This window comes from Trichechus manatus, unplaced genomic scaffold (assembly GCF_000243295.1).
Source record: "Trichechus manatus latirostris isolate Lorelei unplaced genomic scaffold, TriManLat1.0 scaffold00008, whole genome shotgun sequence".
Classification (NCBI taxonomy): domain Eukaryota; kingdom Metazoa; phylum Chordata; class Mammalia; order Sirenia; family Trichechidae; genus Trichechus; species Trichechus manatus.
Window position 1 is genome coordinate 2,209,630 of NW_004443944.1, and position 15,015 is coordinate 2,224,644.

The 15,015-nt window shown below is 48.8% G+C and overlaps 1 protein-coding gene across 1 annotated transcript in view; it reads right to left on the reverse strand.

The window, feature by feature from the left end:
• The window catches only part of CDH4 (cadherin 4), a 661,165-nt gene that overhangs the window by 148,192 nt on the left and 497,958 nt on the right, over positions 1–15,015 (reverse strand). The window contains exon 5 of the mRNA XM_023741423.1: positions 6,480–6,485. Within this exon, the coding sequence (XP_023597191.1) occupies positions 6,480–6,485 (6 nt within the window). The remainder of the gene's footprint in view (positions 1–6,479; positions 6,486–15,015) is intronic.

Consider the following 15,015-nt stretch of genomic DNA (forward strand, 5'->3'; position numbering starts at 1 on the left):
AGCAGCCTGGGTCAAACCCATCCTGCACCAAGGTCACCTGGAGGGATGCCCCCACCCCCCAACGCACACCTGAGCTTCGGAGTACAACTGGGCAGGGTTTCGGGCCTCTGCCCGCCTCTCTGCATGTGAGGATGCTCGGCCCCCACGCTCTCACCTGGGATGCTTCCGCACCTGCGGAACTCAGCCCTCGAATTTCACAGGTGGAATTGTCGAGAGCTTTCATGCAGCCTTTTTTTTTTTTTTTTTTAAACCTGCTTCAACTTCATTTGCTTAGATGGGCTTGCATGGCGCTAATTTCCCTAGTGTTGTTTAAATAAATTGCACATACTTGCTACTATTTTAAAGCTGTGAGACAAATGTAATAACAAAATCTGGTGAAAATCAATGCCAGACCCGCATGAGCTTCTGCCTGGCACGTGCACCACTCTCGGAAAGAGCAGGAAAAACGTCAACAGCAATTAGCAGAACCCGGTGAACGAGCATTTGCCTTTGAACACGCAATCATGTGCCGGGCCCATTCAGAGCGCGGCACACAAACATCGGAGCATAATTATACTAATTATAAATAATGCTTCCAGCTACTCTTAAAAATATTTTCTAACAGATGACATCTGCTGATGCTCCCAGTGCATCCTGTACGAGGTATTCCTGAGTGAACGATGGTGGAGCATCAGAGAATGGTTTGAATCTGCCATCTACTCTACTAAAAATTATGTATGTATGATTTATGTGTACATACAAACACATGTGCATGCATGTTTGTCCACACGTGTATACATGCATGTATACATGTATACGTACATGCACATAAATGTATACATACACACGCACACATGTATATAAGTACTTATGTATTTGTGTTTTTTGTGTTTGTATACATACACATATATATGTACATATACACATATACATGTATAGTGTATTTAAACATATATATATATCCATTGCCATTGAGTCAATTCTGATTCATAGTAACTCTGAAGGACAAAGTAGAAGGGCCCTATAGGGTTTCCAAGGCTGTAATCTTTATGGAAGCAGATCGCCACATCTTCCTCCCAAAGAGCAGCTGGTGGGTTTGAACCGCAGATTTTTCAGTTAGCAGCTGAGTGCTTAACCGCTGTTATCACCAGAGGGTGTGTGTGTGTGTGTGTGTGTGTGTGTACATATATATATGGCGAGGCACTCCTTGGAAACTCTATGGGGCAGTTCTACTCTGTTCTGTAGGGTTCCTATGAGTTGGAATCGACTCGATAGCAATAGGTTTGGTTTTATATATATGTACACACACACACATACACACACACGTTGTTGTTGTTAGGTGCTGTTGAGTTGGTTCCGACTCATAGTGACCCTACGTACAACAGAACGAAACACTGCCCAGTCCAGCACCATCCTCACAATTGCTGCTATGTGTGAGCTCATTGCTGCAGCCACTGTGTCAGTCTATCTCACTGAGGGTCTTCCTCTTTTTCACTGACCCTCTCCTTTACCAAGCATGATGTCCTTCCCCAGAGACTGGTCCCTCTTGAAAACATGTCCCAAGTAAGTGAGACTAAGTCTCGCCAACCTCACTCCTAAGGAGGATTCTGGCTGTACTTCTTCTAAGACAGATTTGTTCATTCTTCTGGCAGTCCACAGTATATTCAATATTCTTCACCAACACCACAATACAAAGGCATCAGTTCTTAGTTTCTTCCTTATTCATTGTCCACCTTTCACATGCCCATGAGGCAACTGAAAACACCATGGCTTTGGTCAGATGCCCCTTAGTCCTTAAAGTGACATTGTTGTTTTCAACACTTGAAAGAGGCCTTTTGCCCAGATTTGCCCATTGCAATACATCGTGTGACCTGACTGCTGGCTCCACAGGCGTTGACTGTGGATCCGAGTAAAATGAAATCCTTGACAATTTCAATTTTTTCTTTGGTTTATCATGATGTTGCTAATTAGTCTGGTTGTGAGGATTTTGGTTTTCTTTATCTTGAAGTGCAAGCCATACTGAAGGCCGTAGTCTTTGATATTCATCAGTAAGTGCTTCAAATCCTCTTCATTTTCAGCAAGCAAGGTTGTGTCATCTGCGTATCGCAGGCCATTAATGAGTCTTCCTCCAATCCTGATGCTGCGTTCTTCTTCATACAGTCCTGTTTCTCCGATTATTTGCTCTGCATAGAGATTGAATAAGTATGGTGAAAGGATACAACCCTGACACACACTTTCCTGATTTTAAATCATGCAGTATTTTCTTGTTCTGTCCAAACAACTGCCTCTTGATCTATGTACAGGTTCCACATGAGCACATTTAAGTGTTCTGGAATTCCCATTCTTAGAAATGTTATCCATAATTTGTTATCCGCACAGTCAAATGTCTTTGCATAGTCAATAAAACACAGGTAAACATCTTTCTGGTATTCTCTGCTTTCAGCCAAGATCCATCGGGCATCAGCAATGATAGTCCTCATTCCACATCCTCTTCTGAATCCGGCTTGAATTTATAGCAGTTCCCCGTCGATATACTGCTGCAACTGCTTCTGAATTATCTTCAGCAAAATTTTACTTGCAGGTGTGATATTAATGATAGTGTTCAATAATTTCTGCATTCTGTTGGATCACCTTTCTTTGGAATGGGCATAAATACGGACCTCTTCCAGTCAGTTGGCCAGGTAGCTGTCTTCCAGATTTCTTGGCATAGACGAGTGAGCACTTCCAGCGCTGCATCCGTTTGTTAAAACATCTCAGTTGGTATTCCGCCAACTCCCGGTGGCTTGTTTCTCGCCAATGCCTTCAGTGCAGCTTGGACTTCTTCCTTCAGTACCATCGGTTCCTGATCATATGCTACCTCCTGAAATGGTTGAAAATCAACCAGTTCTTTTTGGTACAGTGACTCTGTGTATGGAGCCCTGGTGGTGCAGTGGTTAAGCACTTGGCTGCTAATGGGAAGGTCGGTGGTTTGAACCCACCCAATGGCTCCAAAGGAAAAAACCTGGCCATCTGCTCTTGTAAAGACTATAGCCTAGAAAACCCTAGGAGGCCGTTCTACTCTAACACACGGGGTCGCCATGCGTCAGAATCGATTGGATGACACTTAATGCAACACACACACAGATATGTTTGACATCTCACAGGTTTCTGAAAACCAGCAGGACATAAGCTGCCCAAGCCCCACGCTGGGCCTTTACAGATAGGCAAGCTCGGTCTACAGGTGAGTGACTGCTGACAGCGGGGGAGCTGGTGCTGAGCTGGTTCTTGGATCCACCAAACTCACACCTGCAGATCTGCGGAATGAAGAGAAATCACTGGCTCCACTTCTCCCCTCTTATAAGACAACAAAGGTGTGGTTACCACCTAAACTTCCAGGAGCTCAGATCTCGAGGACCCTCCGTGAGAAAGTCCACGGAATCCCCAACCTGCCGTGTGACCCCTCCTCGCACCGCCCTGGGACCGTGTCAGTTTTCTTTGCTCCACAGCCTCGGGGTGACAGAGGTCAGTGGGGTCTGTCTGTCCCCACCTCCATTGGAGCAAACTTGGGGGACAGGCAGTTAAGTTCCACACACATTTACTGAGTGCCAACCACAAACGAGGCCCTCAAGCCACTCTGGAGACACCCAAACAGATGACCCCTGGCTCTGGTCCTCGAGCAGTCTCGTGGGGGTCTGGGGGGACAGGCCGGGAGCCACTGATTAGTGAGATGGCAGGCATGGACCAGCCACGGGTCTGGCACAGCGTGACTTCCCAACTTCTCTCATGAAATCCTCAAGAGAGCCCACGGGGGACCCCGGGGCTCAGAGAGGGAAGTCCCTGCTCAGGTGCACGCTCTCAGGGTGTGGACTTGAACCTACGCCATCTGACCTCAGAGCCCACTTCTCCCATGGGGCCGATGGTCAGTGCAATTAAATCCATCCAGGGGAAGGCGCCAGAAATGCTTCATGGAGTGAACAGAACAAAACGCTGCCTGGTCCTGCACCATTGCCTTGACCGGTCATGGATTAGACGATCATCCTCCAGAGGGTTTTCACTGGCTGATTTTCAGAAGTAGATCACCAAGCCTTTCTTCTTAGTCTGTCTTAGTCTGAAAGCTCCCCTGAAACCTGTTCAGCACCATAGCAACACATAAACTTCCACTGACAGATGGGTGGTGGCTGCTTGTGAGCTGCACTGACTGGAAATCAAACCTAGGTCTCCCACGTGGAAGACAAGAATCCTAGCACTGAGCTAGCAATGCCCACCCCCCACCCCGCCTTTATCCTGCTGTTGTTACTGCCGTCGAATCAATTTGACTCACGGTGACCCCGCTTGTTCAGAGTAGAGCTGCTCCATAGGGTGTTCAAGGCTGTGACCTTTCGGAAGCAGACTGCCAGGCTTTTCTTCAGAGGCACCTCTGGGTGGGTTTGAACCACCAACCTTTTGGTTAGTAGTTGAGCGCTTAACCATTTGTGCCACTAGGGGATTATTATCCTGCTAAACCTGTTGCCAATGAGTCAATTCCGAGTCATAGCGACCCTACAGGACAGAGTAGACCTGCCCCATAGGGTTTCCAAGGAGCAGCTGGTGGATTCAAACTGCCGACCTTCTGGTTAGCAGCCGAACTCGTAACGACTGAGCCACCAGGGCTGGGCTTTAATTTCCTCCGTGCCACTTGCTGCTCCCTAATCCCAGGGTCTAGTGTGCACCGGTGTGCTCGATGTGGCTTTGGGGGGCAGGATTCGCCTGTCTTCTCCTGCCGCCCCTGCGAGCAGGACTCTCACCTCTGGGTGTTCCAGAGACAGTTGCTGAGTGACGGGCTGAGTGTGTAACTGCGAGTGTGTAACTGTGAGTGTGAATGCGTGTGATTGAGTGTGTGTGTCAGTCTGAACGGCATGTTAACTGCGTGTGTGTAACTGCAAGTGTGAGTGTACAACTGCATGTAAGTGTGCAACTGTAACGGCAAGGATAGACGAGTGTGCAAGTGTGAGTATGAAAATGTAACTGTGAATGTGACTGTGAATGACTGTGTGATTGAGTGTGTAACTGTCAGTCTGCAACGGCATGTTAACTGCATGTGTGAGTGTGCAACCGCATGTAAGTGTGTGACTGACGGCGAGGATAAACGAATGTGCAAGTGTGAGTATGAAAATGCATCTGCAAGCGAGTGTGCGACGGCCTGTGTGAATGGGTTGCGACTGTGAAGGTCAATGTGGAATCGAGTGTGTAACTGCGTGAGCGTGTAACGGTGACTGTAACTTTAGGTGTGGGTGTGTAACTGAGCATGAGTGTGGAACAACACATGTGGCTGCGACTTTGGAAGCGAGTGTGCAACAGTGTTTGAGTGGGTGTGCGGCTGTGAGTGTAAGTGATGCGTAACTCTGAGTGCCAAGGTGTGAGTGTGACTGAGTGTGTCACTGTGGTGAACGGAGCCCAGAGGTGGAGAAGCCTCCATCCTGGCCACTCTGTGAGCTCGGCAGCGGTTTTCTCTGACTTCTCTGGTAAGATCCAGCTGCATCTGTTTCTTGTGCAGGCGAATCTGCGTGGGGCTGGCCGACCCTTGTGACCCTTTGGGGTCCTGACCAGACAGGAGGGGCAGGAGATGGGGGCTCTGTGGCCTGTCATCTTGGTGAGATGGGTGTGGATTAGCTGAGGAATATTCCACAAGCAGTTTTCAAACTTCCTTGGGATTACCAATCAACTGGGAGGGTTGGTGCAAATGCAGATGAAGGGTTTCACTCTTCTGAGACCCAGACCTTTCCAGGTGCCCCAGGGGTCCAGGGGACACGTGGCCTCTCCAGGGACACCTGGCCTCCCTGGGCCTGGCCCTGTGTGTCTCCTGGGGCCCCCCTTTGGTGAGATTTCCGGAAAGGGGCAGATGAAGGACATGTGAACAATGCCCAGGGAGACAGAGGCCAGACGCTCCTTGGTGAAGCCCTAAATCTGCCTGCGTCTCAACCAGCTCTTATTTACAAAGGTTTCTCATTTCAGGCTGTCTCTCCCCACTGAACCATAATCAACTGAGCTCCGTATCAGGGTGTTCTGCTGATACGGCTCCAAGATGGTGATTTACGGACGAGGGAGGATGGACAAACTCTGGGTGGAGTGTCTCCAGTGTCCTACTGCCGGGCTCTGTGACCTTGGATGGCTCATTTACTCTCTCTGGGCTTCAGTCTCCCCACAGAAGGGGCTGGAGGAGCTGGGCTTTGGGGCTACCCAGACACCTGGGGGGCGGGCAGTAAGCTGTGGGAGGCCATAGGTGAAGCCAGAGGCTGGGGCACCTTCCTGGAGCATCACCTTCACTTCACCTTGGGGGACAGTTAAGTGGTGTCTCCATGGCGCAATCCAGATCTATCCTGGAGCCACCTGCTCTGTGGACATCAACACTCAAACACGAAGGACGCCGTGCGCTGCCCGGGCCAGCCCCACTCTTGGGAACACGCATCCCTCTTTGTCTACAGCATGTGGGGAGTCCAGGAAGGCAGGAAAGATGGGTAGGCTTAGGATCTTTCCAGGTCAACTTGTGGCTGGTCCTGGTGTTTACCTCTAGGAAGGCTTTCTTGACCAACCGGAAATACAGATATTCTCACTTTCCAGTGATAAAGTCACAAATCCCTCAGGCTTAAGGACATGCAACTTGTTTGTTATTTTGGGGGGACAGGTGAGAGGTAAGTGAATTCAAGAGCACAAAGGAAGGTACCAAAAATGGGAGGTTGGGGCCCCTAATTCCAGGGCAAGCTGCACGTTGCAGAGAAGAGTCAGCGCGGTTCCCCCGCCCCATACCCTCTTCCCAGTAGTAATCCTATCCAGTCCCTGAGGTCGGCTGTGACCCGCTGGCTCCCGATTCGGCATATTATCCTATTTCCTTAAGTGTCAGGCAGCTAGCTCCGCTCCCGCCCAGGTCCTGGTCTCCTTGTAATGGAGAATTGTTTTCTGTGTCTGATTATGAATGTAATTGAGTGTGACTTCTAGGTGAAGTCCGCAGGGACCACTCAGTACTAGGAAGCTGGGTCATTTCTCTTCCAGCCGCATTCAGAAGAAAACGATGAATAATGCAAAACTCACCTGGGGCAGGGTTTAAATTATCGCCCTTTTTTTTTGAAAAAAAAAAAAAAAAAGTGTAAGAAGAGGAATATAATCATATGCACCCCCCTCAATCTGCATGCAAAAAGTCATAATTTATCATGTTTTTCTATTATCCAGCCCATTCACCTGTTCGGAGAGCAGAATTATCAAGAGCAAGTGTGAGCACTTGCTTTTAAGTAAATGGACCGTCTCATAAAACACTTGGGCGAAGCTGAACAGGAAAGTATAAATAACAAAACTTCCTGAGAGCCTACCACTGGGGGCTCCTTTGTCTGCCTTCTTGGTTTGAGGTGGGTATGAATTGGTTAGCCAGTGAACATCTGACAAATAGCTTTCAAACTCCCTTGGGATTAGGACTCAACTCGGGGGTGAGGGGTTGGTAGACACGCAGATGAAGGGACCCCTCCAGACCGGCATGGTGGACAGGCTTCCTGAGCACTCAGCACCAAGTGTGAGCTCCACAGCGCTCGGACATTGGGCAGAAATGCCTCCCAGAACCACAGAGACACCAGAGAAGGGCAGTCACAGACCCAGAGGGGACAAAGTCAAAGGCCTCCTGAGTAGATGGACAAAGTTGGGAAATGACCCATTCAGAATCTGTGGCCAAGATGGGGATGGGACAGGGGACTAGTTTACTTAAGTGGTATGGACTGACGTGCGTGTCCCCAGAATACGTGGTGGAATGCTAACCCCTCTACTTGTGGATGTGATTTAATTAATGTCATGTAGTCATCTCCAGGAGCACTGGTGGGGCAGTGGTTAAGCACTTGGTTGCAAACCGAAGGGTCAGCAGTTCAACGCACCAGCATGTCTGTGGGAGAAAGATGTGGCAGTCTGCTTCTGAAAGGATTTACAGTCTTGGAAACCCTGTGGGGCAGCTCTACTGTGTCCTGTAGGGTTGCTAGGAGTTGGCATTAACTCCACAGCAATGGGTTTGGTCACCTTCCATGATGCAGCGTCTGGTGGGTCCTAAATCTAATCACTTCTGAGTTATAGAAGGAGCTGACTAGACAGAGGTATGCAGAGATGCTGGGGAAGACAGACGCTATCTGATCATGAGGCAGATGCATCACAAGCCAGAAACTCCAGGGACCAGCAGCTACCAGAAGCCGAGAGAGACGAAGAAGGACCTTCCCCTCCACCACGCCGATTTGGGCTTCCAGCCTCCAGAGCTGTGAGACAATCCATTTGTGTTCTGTAGAGCCACCCACCTCGGTATTTGCGCGCCTGACCCAAGTGCCTCATATGCATGTGAAAGCTGGACAATGAATAAAGAAGACTGAAGAAGTACTGACACCTCTGAACTGTGGTATTGAATATACCATGGACTGCTAGAAGAACGAACAAATCTGTCTTGGAAGAAGTATAGCCAGAATGCTCCTTGGAAGCGAGGATAATGAGACTACATCTCATGTACTTTGGACATGTTATCAGGAGGGACCAGTCCCTGGAGAAGGACATCATGCTTGGTAAATTAGAGGGTTATCAAAAACAGAGAGACCCTCAAGGAGACGGACTGACACAGTGGCTGCAACAATGAGCTCATGCATAACAACGATTGTGAGGATGGCACAGGACGGGGAAGTATTTTGTTCTGCTGTACGCAGGGTCACTATGAGTCGGAACCAACTCGACGGCACCTAACAATAACAACTGTGGTATTTGTGTTACAGCGGCTCTAGGTAAGTGAGACACCAAGCACAGATTACTGGCCACAAGGAGGCGCCCTGACGCTTCCACAAAGTGCAGGGCCAGAAGGAGAACGGTCATCCTGGACTGGAGCAGGGAGCTCACGGAACTCACTGCCCTCGGGAGGCGGCAGACGCTGACTGTGGTTGTTGCTGGGGGCCGTGGAGTTGATTCTGACTCATAGCAACCCCATGTGACAGTGTAGAGCTGCCCCATAGCGTTTTCTAGGCTGTAATTTTTATGGGAGAAAGATCGCCAGGTCTTTCTCCCAAGGAGTCACTGGAAATGGGATACCGGTGAGTTCAGCTGAGAAGCCAACTTTTTGTGGCCACCTGCAAATCCACCTGCAAAACCACCAACCTTTCGGTTAGCAGCCAAGCGCTTAACCCTTGCGCCACTGGGCCTTCTTGCTGACTGTAAGGTGGCTTCTAAGGACTGTGGACGGATCCCCAGATCCAGATCCCCAGCTCCAGATCCCCAGCTCCAGATCCCCAGCTCCAGATCTCCAGATCCAGATCTCCAGATCCAGATCCCATGCATTTCTAAGGAAAGCGGAGCAGCCCTGACCTCTGAAGATGGGGTCAAAGGTGACAGCTGGGACCTTCCACAACTCGCCCACCCTGCCCAGTCGCTGGTGTCTGGGCTGACCCTTCTGGTCATTTCCTTCACACCTTAAATTCACATTTTGAGAAAACAGTGTGGGTGCAGCTCCACCCAAGGCAACAAAAGTAATTTCTGGGAACACTCTAGTTCCCTGTGGGCACGCTAACCGGGCACTACCCCGGCTGATGTCTGTGAGGTCCATCCTCAATCAACGTGACCCAGGTTCACCCCATGGAGTGAGCCCTGCCCCCCACCTCCCAAGATAAAAGCATTAGCTTTCATTACGGAGAGTGTGGCTCTTTGGAAAGGTCCCCCGGCCATCTACAGTTTCTCTAATTGGCAGGGCAACCTGTGAACTTGGTGCTGAGAGACAAAGTGCCCCGTGACACGGCAGAGCCTGTGGCTCTGACCTGTACAAGCAGAAAATAAGAGCCACTTGCTCAACACAGTGGAAAAGACTGTGTGTGTGCGCGTGTGCGTGCGTGTGTGTGTGCGCGTGCGCGCGTTGGGGGGTGTATAAAGGCAGAGTTGTGTTTTTTAACTTCCTTGATTTTACTGGCTCACCCCGTCTTCCATACTGGGCAGTTTGAATCAGGAGCAATTCCACCAAGGAAGAGAAGGAAAAATAATTTGGGACAGCCCCAAAGTGGGGATTCTGTTTTCTTCCCTCTATGCACCCCATTGGCCATGCAAAGGGAAAATGGTTTCTTGTGTTCCGTGAAGATCAAAACAGAGCTGGGAAGTGTCTCCACAGTGGGGATCTGGGCGAAAAGAGGGGATTCAGGTGAGTGTGGTGTGAAGGGAAGCTGACCTTCAAGGGGACTGAGACCAGGGAGAAGAGCTAACTCTCCACGCTGAGGCCCTGAGGGTGCTCGCTCTGGGGTCAGGTCAAGGGCAAACTGCATCTAACTCGCAGATTTTACCTTTCATCCAGTTGTCTTGTGGTTATGCAGAGTGGCAATGGATATAACACAGACCCTGGGCTGCTCACGACACTTTCTTACTCAGACACAGTGAAGTATGTTATCTGTGAAATGAGTGACTACTGGTGAGTTCAGCTGAGAAGATCAACTCCTTGTGGCCACCTGCAAGTCCATGCGGCGGAGCCAGACAGCGTCCCCAATGACCCCACTGTTGGACCGGCTGCAAAGGCAAAACACTTTGTCTGCTCCTCATGCCCCCCACCCAACACGGTCCTTCTAGGCATGAATATCTGCTCGGCTGAGAACGGGCTGTCACAAGAGTTTTACGTGCATCGGTGCGCCATGTTTGAGGGAAAGTGCTCTGTCTGCAAATGCCAGGAGAATGCTGTTCCTAAGACCACATGCATCACAACCTCCTTTCGCCTCATACACGTGGGAAAGCTGGACAGTGAAAAAGGAAGATGTAAGAATTGATACATTCAACAGTGGCATTGGGCAAGAATACTGAATATATCATGGACTTCCACAAGTCTTAGAAGAAATGGAGTCTTAGAAGAAACTCAGTCTTAGAAGAAATACAACCAGAATGTTCCTTATAAGTGAGAATGGTGAGACTTTGGCTCAGTTACTTGGGCATGTCATCAGAAAAGACCAATCGCTAGAAAAGGACATCATGTTTGGTATAGGGGCAATGAACACGAGAGAAATCCTCCGTGAGATGGATTGACACAATAGTCTTAACGTTGGGCTCAGACATACGTGAAGACGGCGCAGGACTGGGCAGCCCTTCATTCTGTTGTGTGTAAGATCGCCAAGAGTTGGAGCTGACTTGATGGTAACTAACAGCAACAAGATGAAAACCCTGGGCGATGGGAAGCTGATATGAGTCCTGGGGCCCCATGTGGGCGTGAGCGCCTGCCTTTTCACTATCCGCAAATAAACCAGCCCTCACCTCTCGTTGCACTCAAACGTCCCCAGTACCCCTAGGTGACTCCTTTTCCTTTCAACCAACTTGCCTTTGATATCTCCCAGGCTCCGGCCCCCAAGACCCCTGGGACTTACTCCCCAGCACAGAGTGTCACAAGTCCATTTACAGCATCTCATACAGAATTCTGAGTTCCTGCGTTACCACACATTTTTGGGATTGCTGTAATGTTTGGGTAAATATGTAGCCAATCCCAGCCATACAAAGAACAGCATGTTTTAGGGTCTAGTCTTCCAAGATTATTGATTTCATAGAGATCTGTAGTCAAAATGAAACATCTTCCACTCAGGGATGTGATATGCCTTTTCTGTATTGTGAGCTAACACACCCTGTGTCAGAACAAGGGCAGGTACGAGTTACTCCCTCAATATCAAGGTGATATACGACGCTCTTATATTTCTCTGATTCGCCGGGCTTGCTGTTTTCACTGTTTCTTTATAGCTTTGGGTTAAACATGCTTCAACAAGGAAACAGCGTGGGTCCCTCACTTCCCCAAGTGTCAACCCTGGTACTGATTTTTACTGAGAATAACTAGATTTCTTAAAAAAAAATAAAGGCACACTGAAATCTATACAGATAGCCCATTCTCCCACCTCCTACCTCCCTTTCAATATACATTTGAAAATGGTATATTTTGCTTGCCTGCCAGCTTGTATATTTAAAATATTTAACTAGGGTACTGTCTGCTGCCTTCTAGTTGGTTTCCATGGTAGCTAAGGAGGACAGAATAAAATCGTATCTAACAAACAGCAAATAAAACAACGAAAGGTATCTGCTGTTCTTTAACAAATAGAGCACGTGAGCCATTCTCAGTAAACACCTGGATCATCTGGCTCTGAAAAGGCAGTCACCGGGCTTTCCTCACTTCCAGGACACCCCTAAGAGTGCACTGTCCTCCCCCCAAGGCACGGCAGTGTTTCTTACTTTTGATCTCTTAAAAGAAGGTGAGATTATTTTGAAAACTTCCATAGAAATAATACAAGAGGCTTCCTGAACAATCTAGATTCTTCCTTTAAAAAAAAAAAAATTTGGTGAAAATACAGTCATACACCATTTCAACAGTTTCCTCGGCATGTACAACTCAGTGACGCTGATCACGTTCTCAAGTGGTGCAACCATTCTCACCGTCATTCTCCAAATTGTTCCACCACCATTGGCTTAAACTCACTGCCCTCTAAGTTTCTCATCTGACCCTTCCAGTTGCCGTTACCAGTTGGATCTGACATAAATAATTCTTTCCAAGACCATAAGGCTTGTGCTGGTTAAGGCTGGGCGTCCACTTGGCTGCCATGATTCTCAGTGGTTTGGTAGTTATGATGTAGTTTGGCAGTCATATAATGATGTGATCACCTCCATGATGAGACTTGATGTAATGTGGTCACCTCCATGATGGGGTCTGCTGTGAGCAGCCAATCAGTTAAAAGGAAGTTTCCTTGGGAATGTGGCCTTCGTCCAATATAGGTGGACTTTCTGGGAAGGTTGAGGGGCTTTTGCTTGCTCTGGATCCTGCAGCTGGCTCCTGGGTTCTTGGGACTTGAGCTAGAAGCTTACCTTCCCTCTTGCCTGCTGATCTCGGGATTCATCGGTCTTCACAACCTATGATCCAGAGCCCTGCTGTCTGACTTGCCCATCTTGGGTTCACCAGCCCCTGTGGCTTTGTGAATCAGGAGAAGCCTCCAGCCTGACCCACGGACATGGGACTTTCCAGCCCCTATAACCACATGAGCTATTTCCTTGATACAAATCTCTCTATATATACATATATATTTATACGCTTTACTGGTTTTGCTTCTCTGGAGAGCACAGCCCAAGACAATGCTCAAGGCAGACATACTTTACTTATTAAGATGATAAATTATTTCTTCATCTGTCTATTGGAAGGAGAGTTCGGTGCTAACACTTCTAACATGCTGCCTGCTGTGTGTCAGGCAAGGATCTGAGCTCCTCCCCATCTCCGCTCCTGCAAACCCCAGGATAGCTTAGAAGTGGGGAGCTGCATCAGCCTCGTTTACATCAGGGGAAGAGGTTCAGGGACCTGCCCAAGGCAATGCAGCGGGAAATGGAGGGGGGCTGAGTCTCAACTCAGGCGGTGCCCCCAGAGTGGGGCTCTTCACGCACTCTTAGAAGAGTTCGCATTAATGCAGAGGACGGAAAACTACCCACCATTCCGCAATCCTGGTCCCCATCTCCAATGTCCCCATGTGTAAAACAAAGGCTTCGTTGTTGTGAGTTGCCATTGAGTTGGCTCTGACTCATGGAGACCTTGTGTATAACAGAACGAAACGCTGCCAGGTCCTGTGCCATCTTCACGATCATTAGTAGGTTTGAGTCCACTGTTTCGGCTACTGTGTCAGTCCATCTTATGGAGGGCTTCCCTTGTTTTCGCTGACCCTCTACTTTACCAAACATGATGTCCTTCTCTAGTGAGTGGTCTTTCCTGATGATGTGTCCAAAGTAAGCGAGCCAAAGTCTCGTCATCCTTGCTTCTAAGGAGCATTCTGGTTGTTATTTCTCCTAAGATTGATTTGTTCGTTCCTCTGGCAGTCCACTGTATAGTCAATATTCTTCATCAGCACCACAATTCAAATGCAGCAGTTCTTCTTCTGTCTTCCCTTTTCATTGTCCACCTTTTCATGCATACAAGGTGACTGAAAAAACAAAGCCTTAGCGGTATGGAATTTGAAGGCGTGGGCAGTCTTAGGAGAAAAATATCTTAGACATGGTTCTTTAGGCAGCTTTTAAGAATCGCCATCATCCTGGGGGGAAAGGTTTTACCGTGTGCTTAATTACATCAAAACCACATTTCTCTTAACAAATATCTCAAAGCGAACTCCTTCTCTCCCAAAGACGCAAAAAGACAATGTTCTGAGCTGCAGAGATGCCAGAGAACAGGAAGGGAGAAGCTGTAACTGACAAGACAACAGGCGGCTCAGACACCCCATTTAAGGGAAATGGTAAGTGCCCACCCGAGCAAACGAGAACAGGGAAGGAGACTCCAAAACCTTCTGTACAAAAAGCCCTGGACAAGCCAACAGGTGGGTTTAACGACCTTGATCACCAGGTCAAGCGGTCCCCCTCTCTCTCCACGGCACGGCAAGGACACCCAGGCCAGAGACGTTTTCAAACCTGGCTCTGTTGTTGCTGGGTGCCAGTGAGTTGATTTTGACTCACAGCACCCCCATGTGACAGAATAGAACTGCCCCACAGGGTTTTCTAGACCGTAATTGTTACGGGAGCAGATCACCAGGTCTTTTCTCCTGCAGAGCCACTGGGTGGGTTTGAACTGCCAACCCTTCGGTTAGCAGTCAAGTGCTTTAACCACTGCGCCACCTAGGCTCCTTAAATTTGGCTCTAGACCAGGCTTTCTCCACCGTGGCACTACGACATTCCGGCCGGACCCTTCTCTGCGGTGGGGTGGTCTGCGCACTGTGGGGTAGTCAGCCATCCTGGCCTCTGCCCCCCAGCCACCAGCAGCACCCCCTCCCCAGCTGTGACAACAAACCTTCCTCCAGACATTGCCAGATGCCCCGGGCGAGAAGGACTCACTCTAGAGAGCCAAGAAAACTGTGTTTAATTAGAAACAGCTTAAACAAAATGACCCTTCAGTTTACAGAAAAATAAAATCAGAGAAAAAAATTAAATTAGCTAGTTAAGGAACAATGTACTACTTGTTCCGGAGTTGTTACAGATGGAACTGAACGGAACTGTTGGTGTTGGTGTCAATTAGTGAGGAGAGTGGTCCGTTCTGCCCTGTTTACGATTCCAGACGGC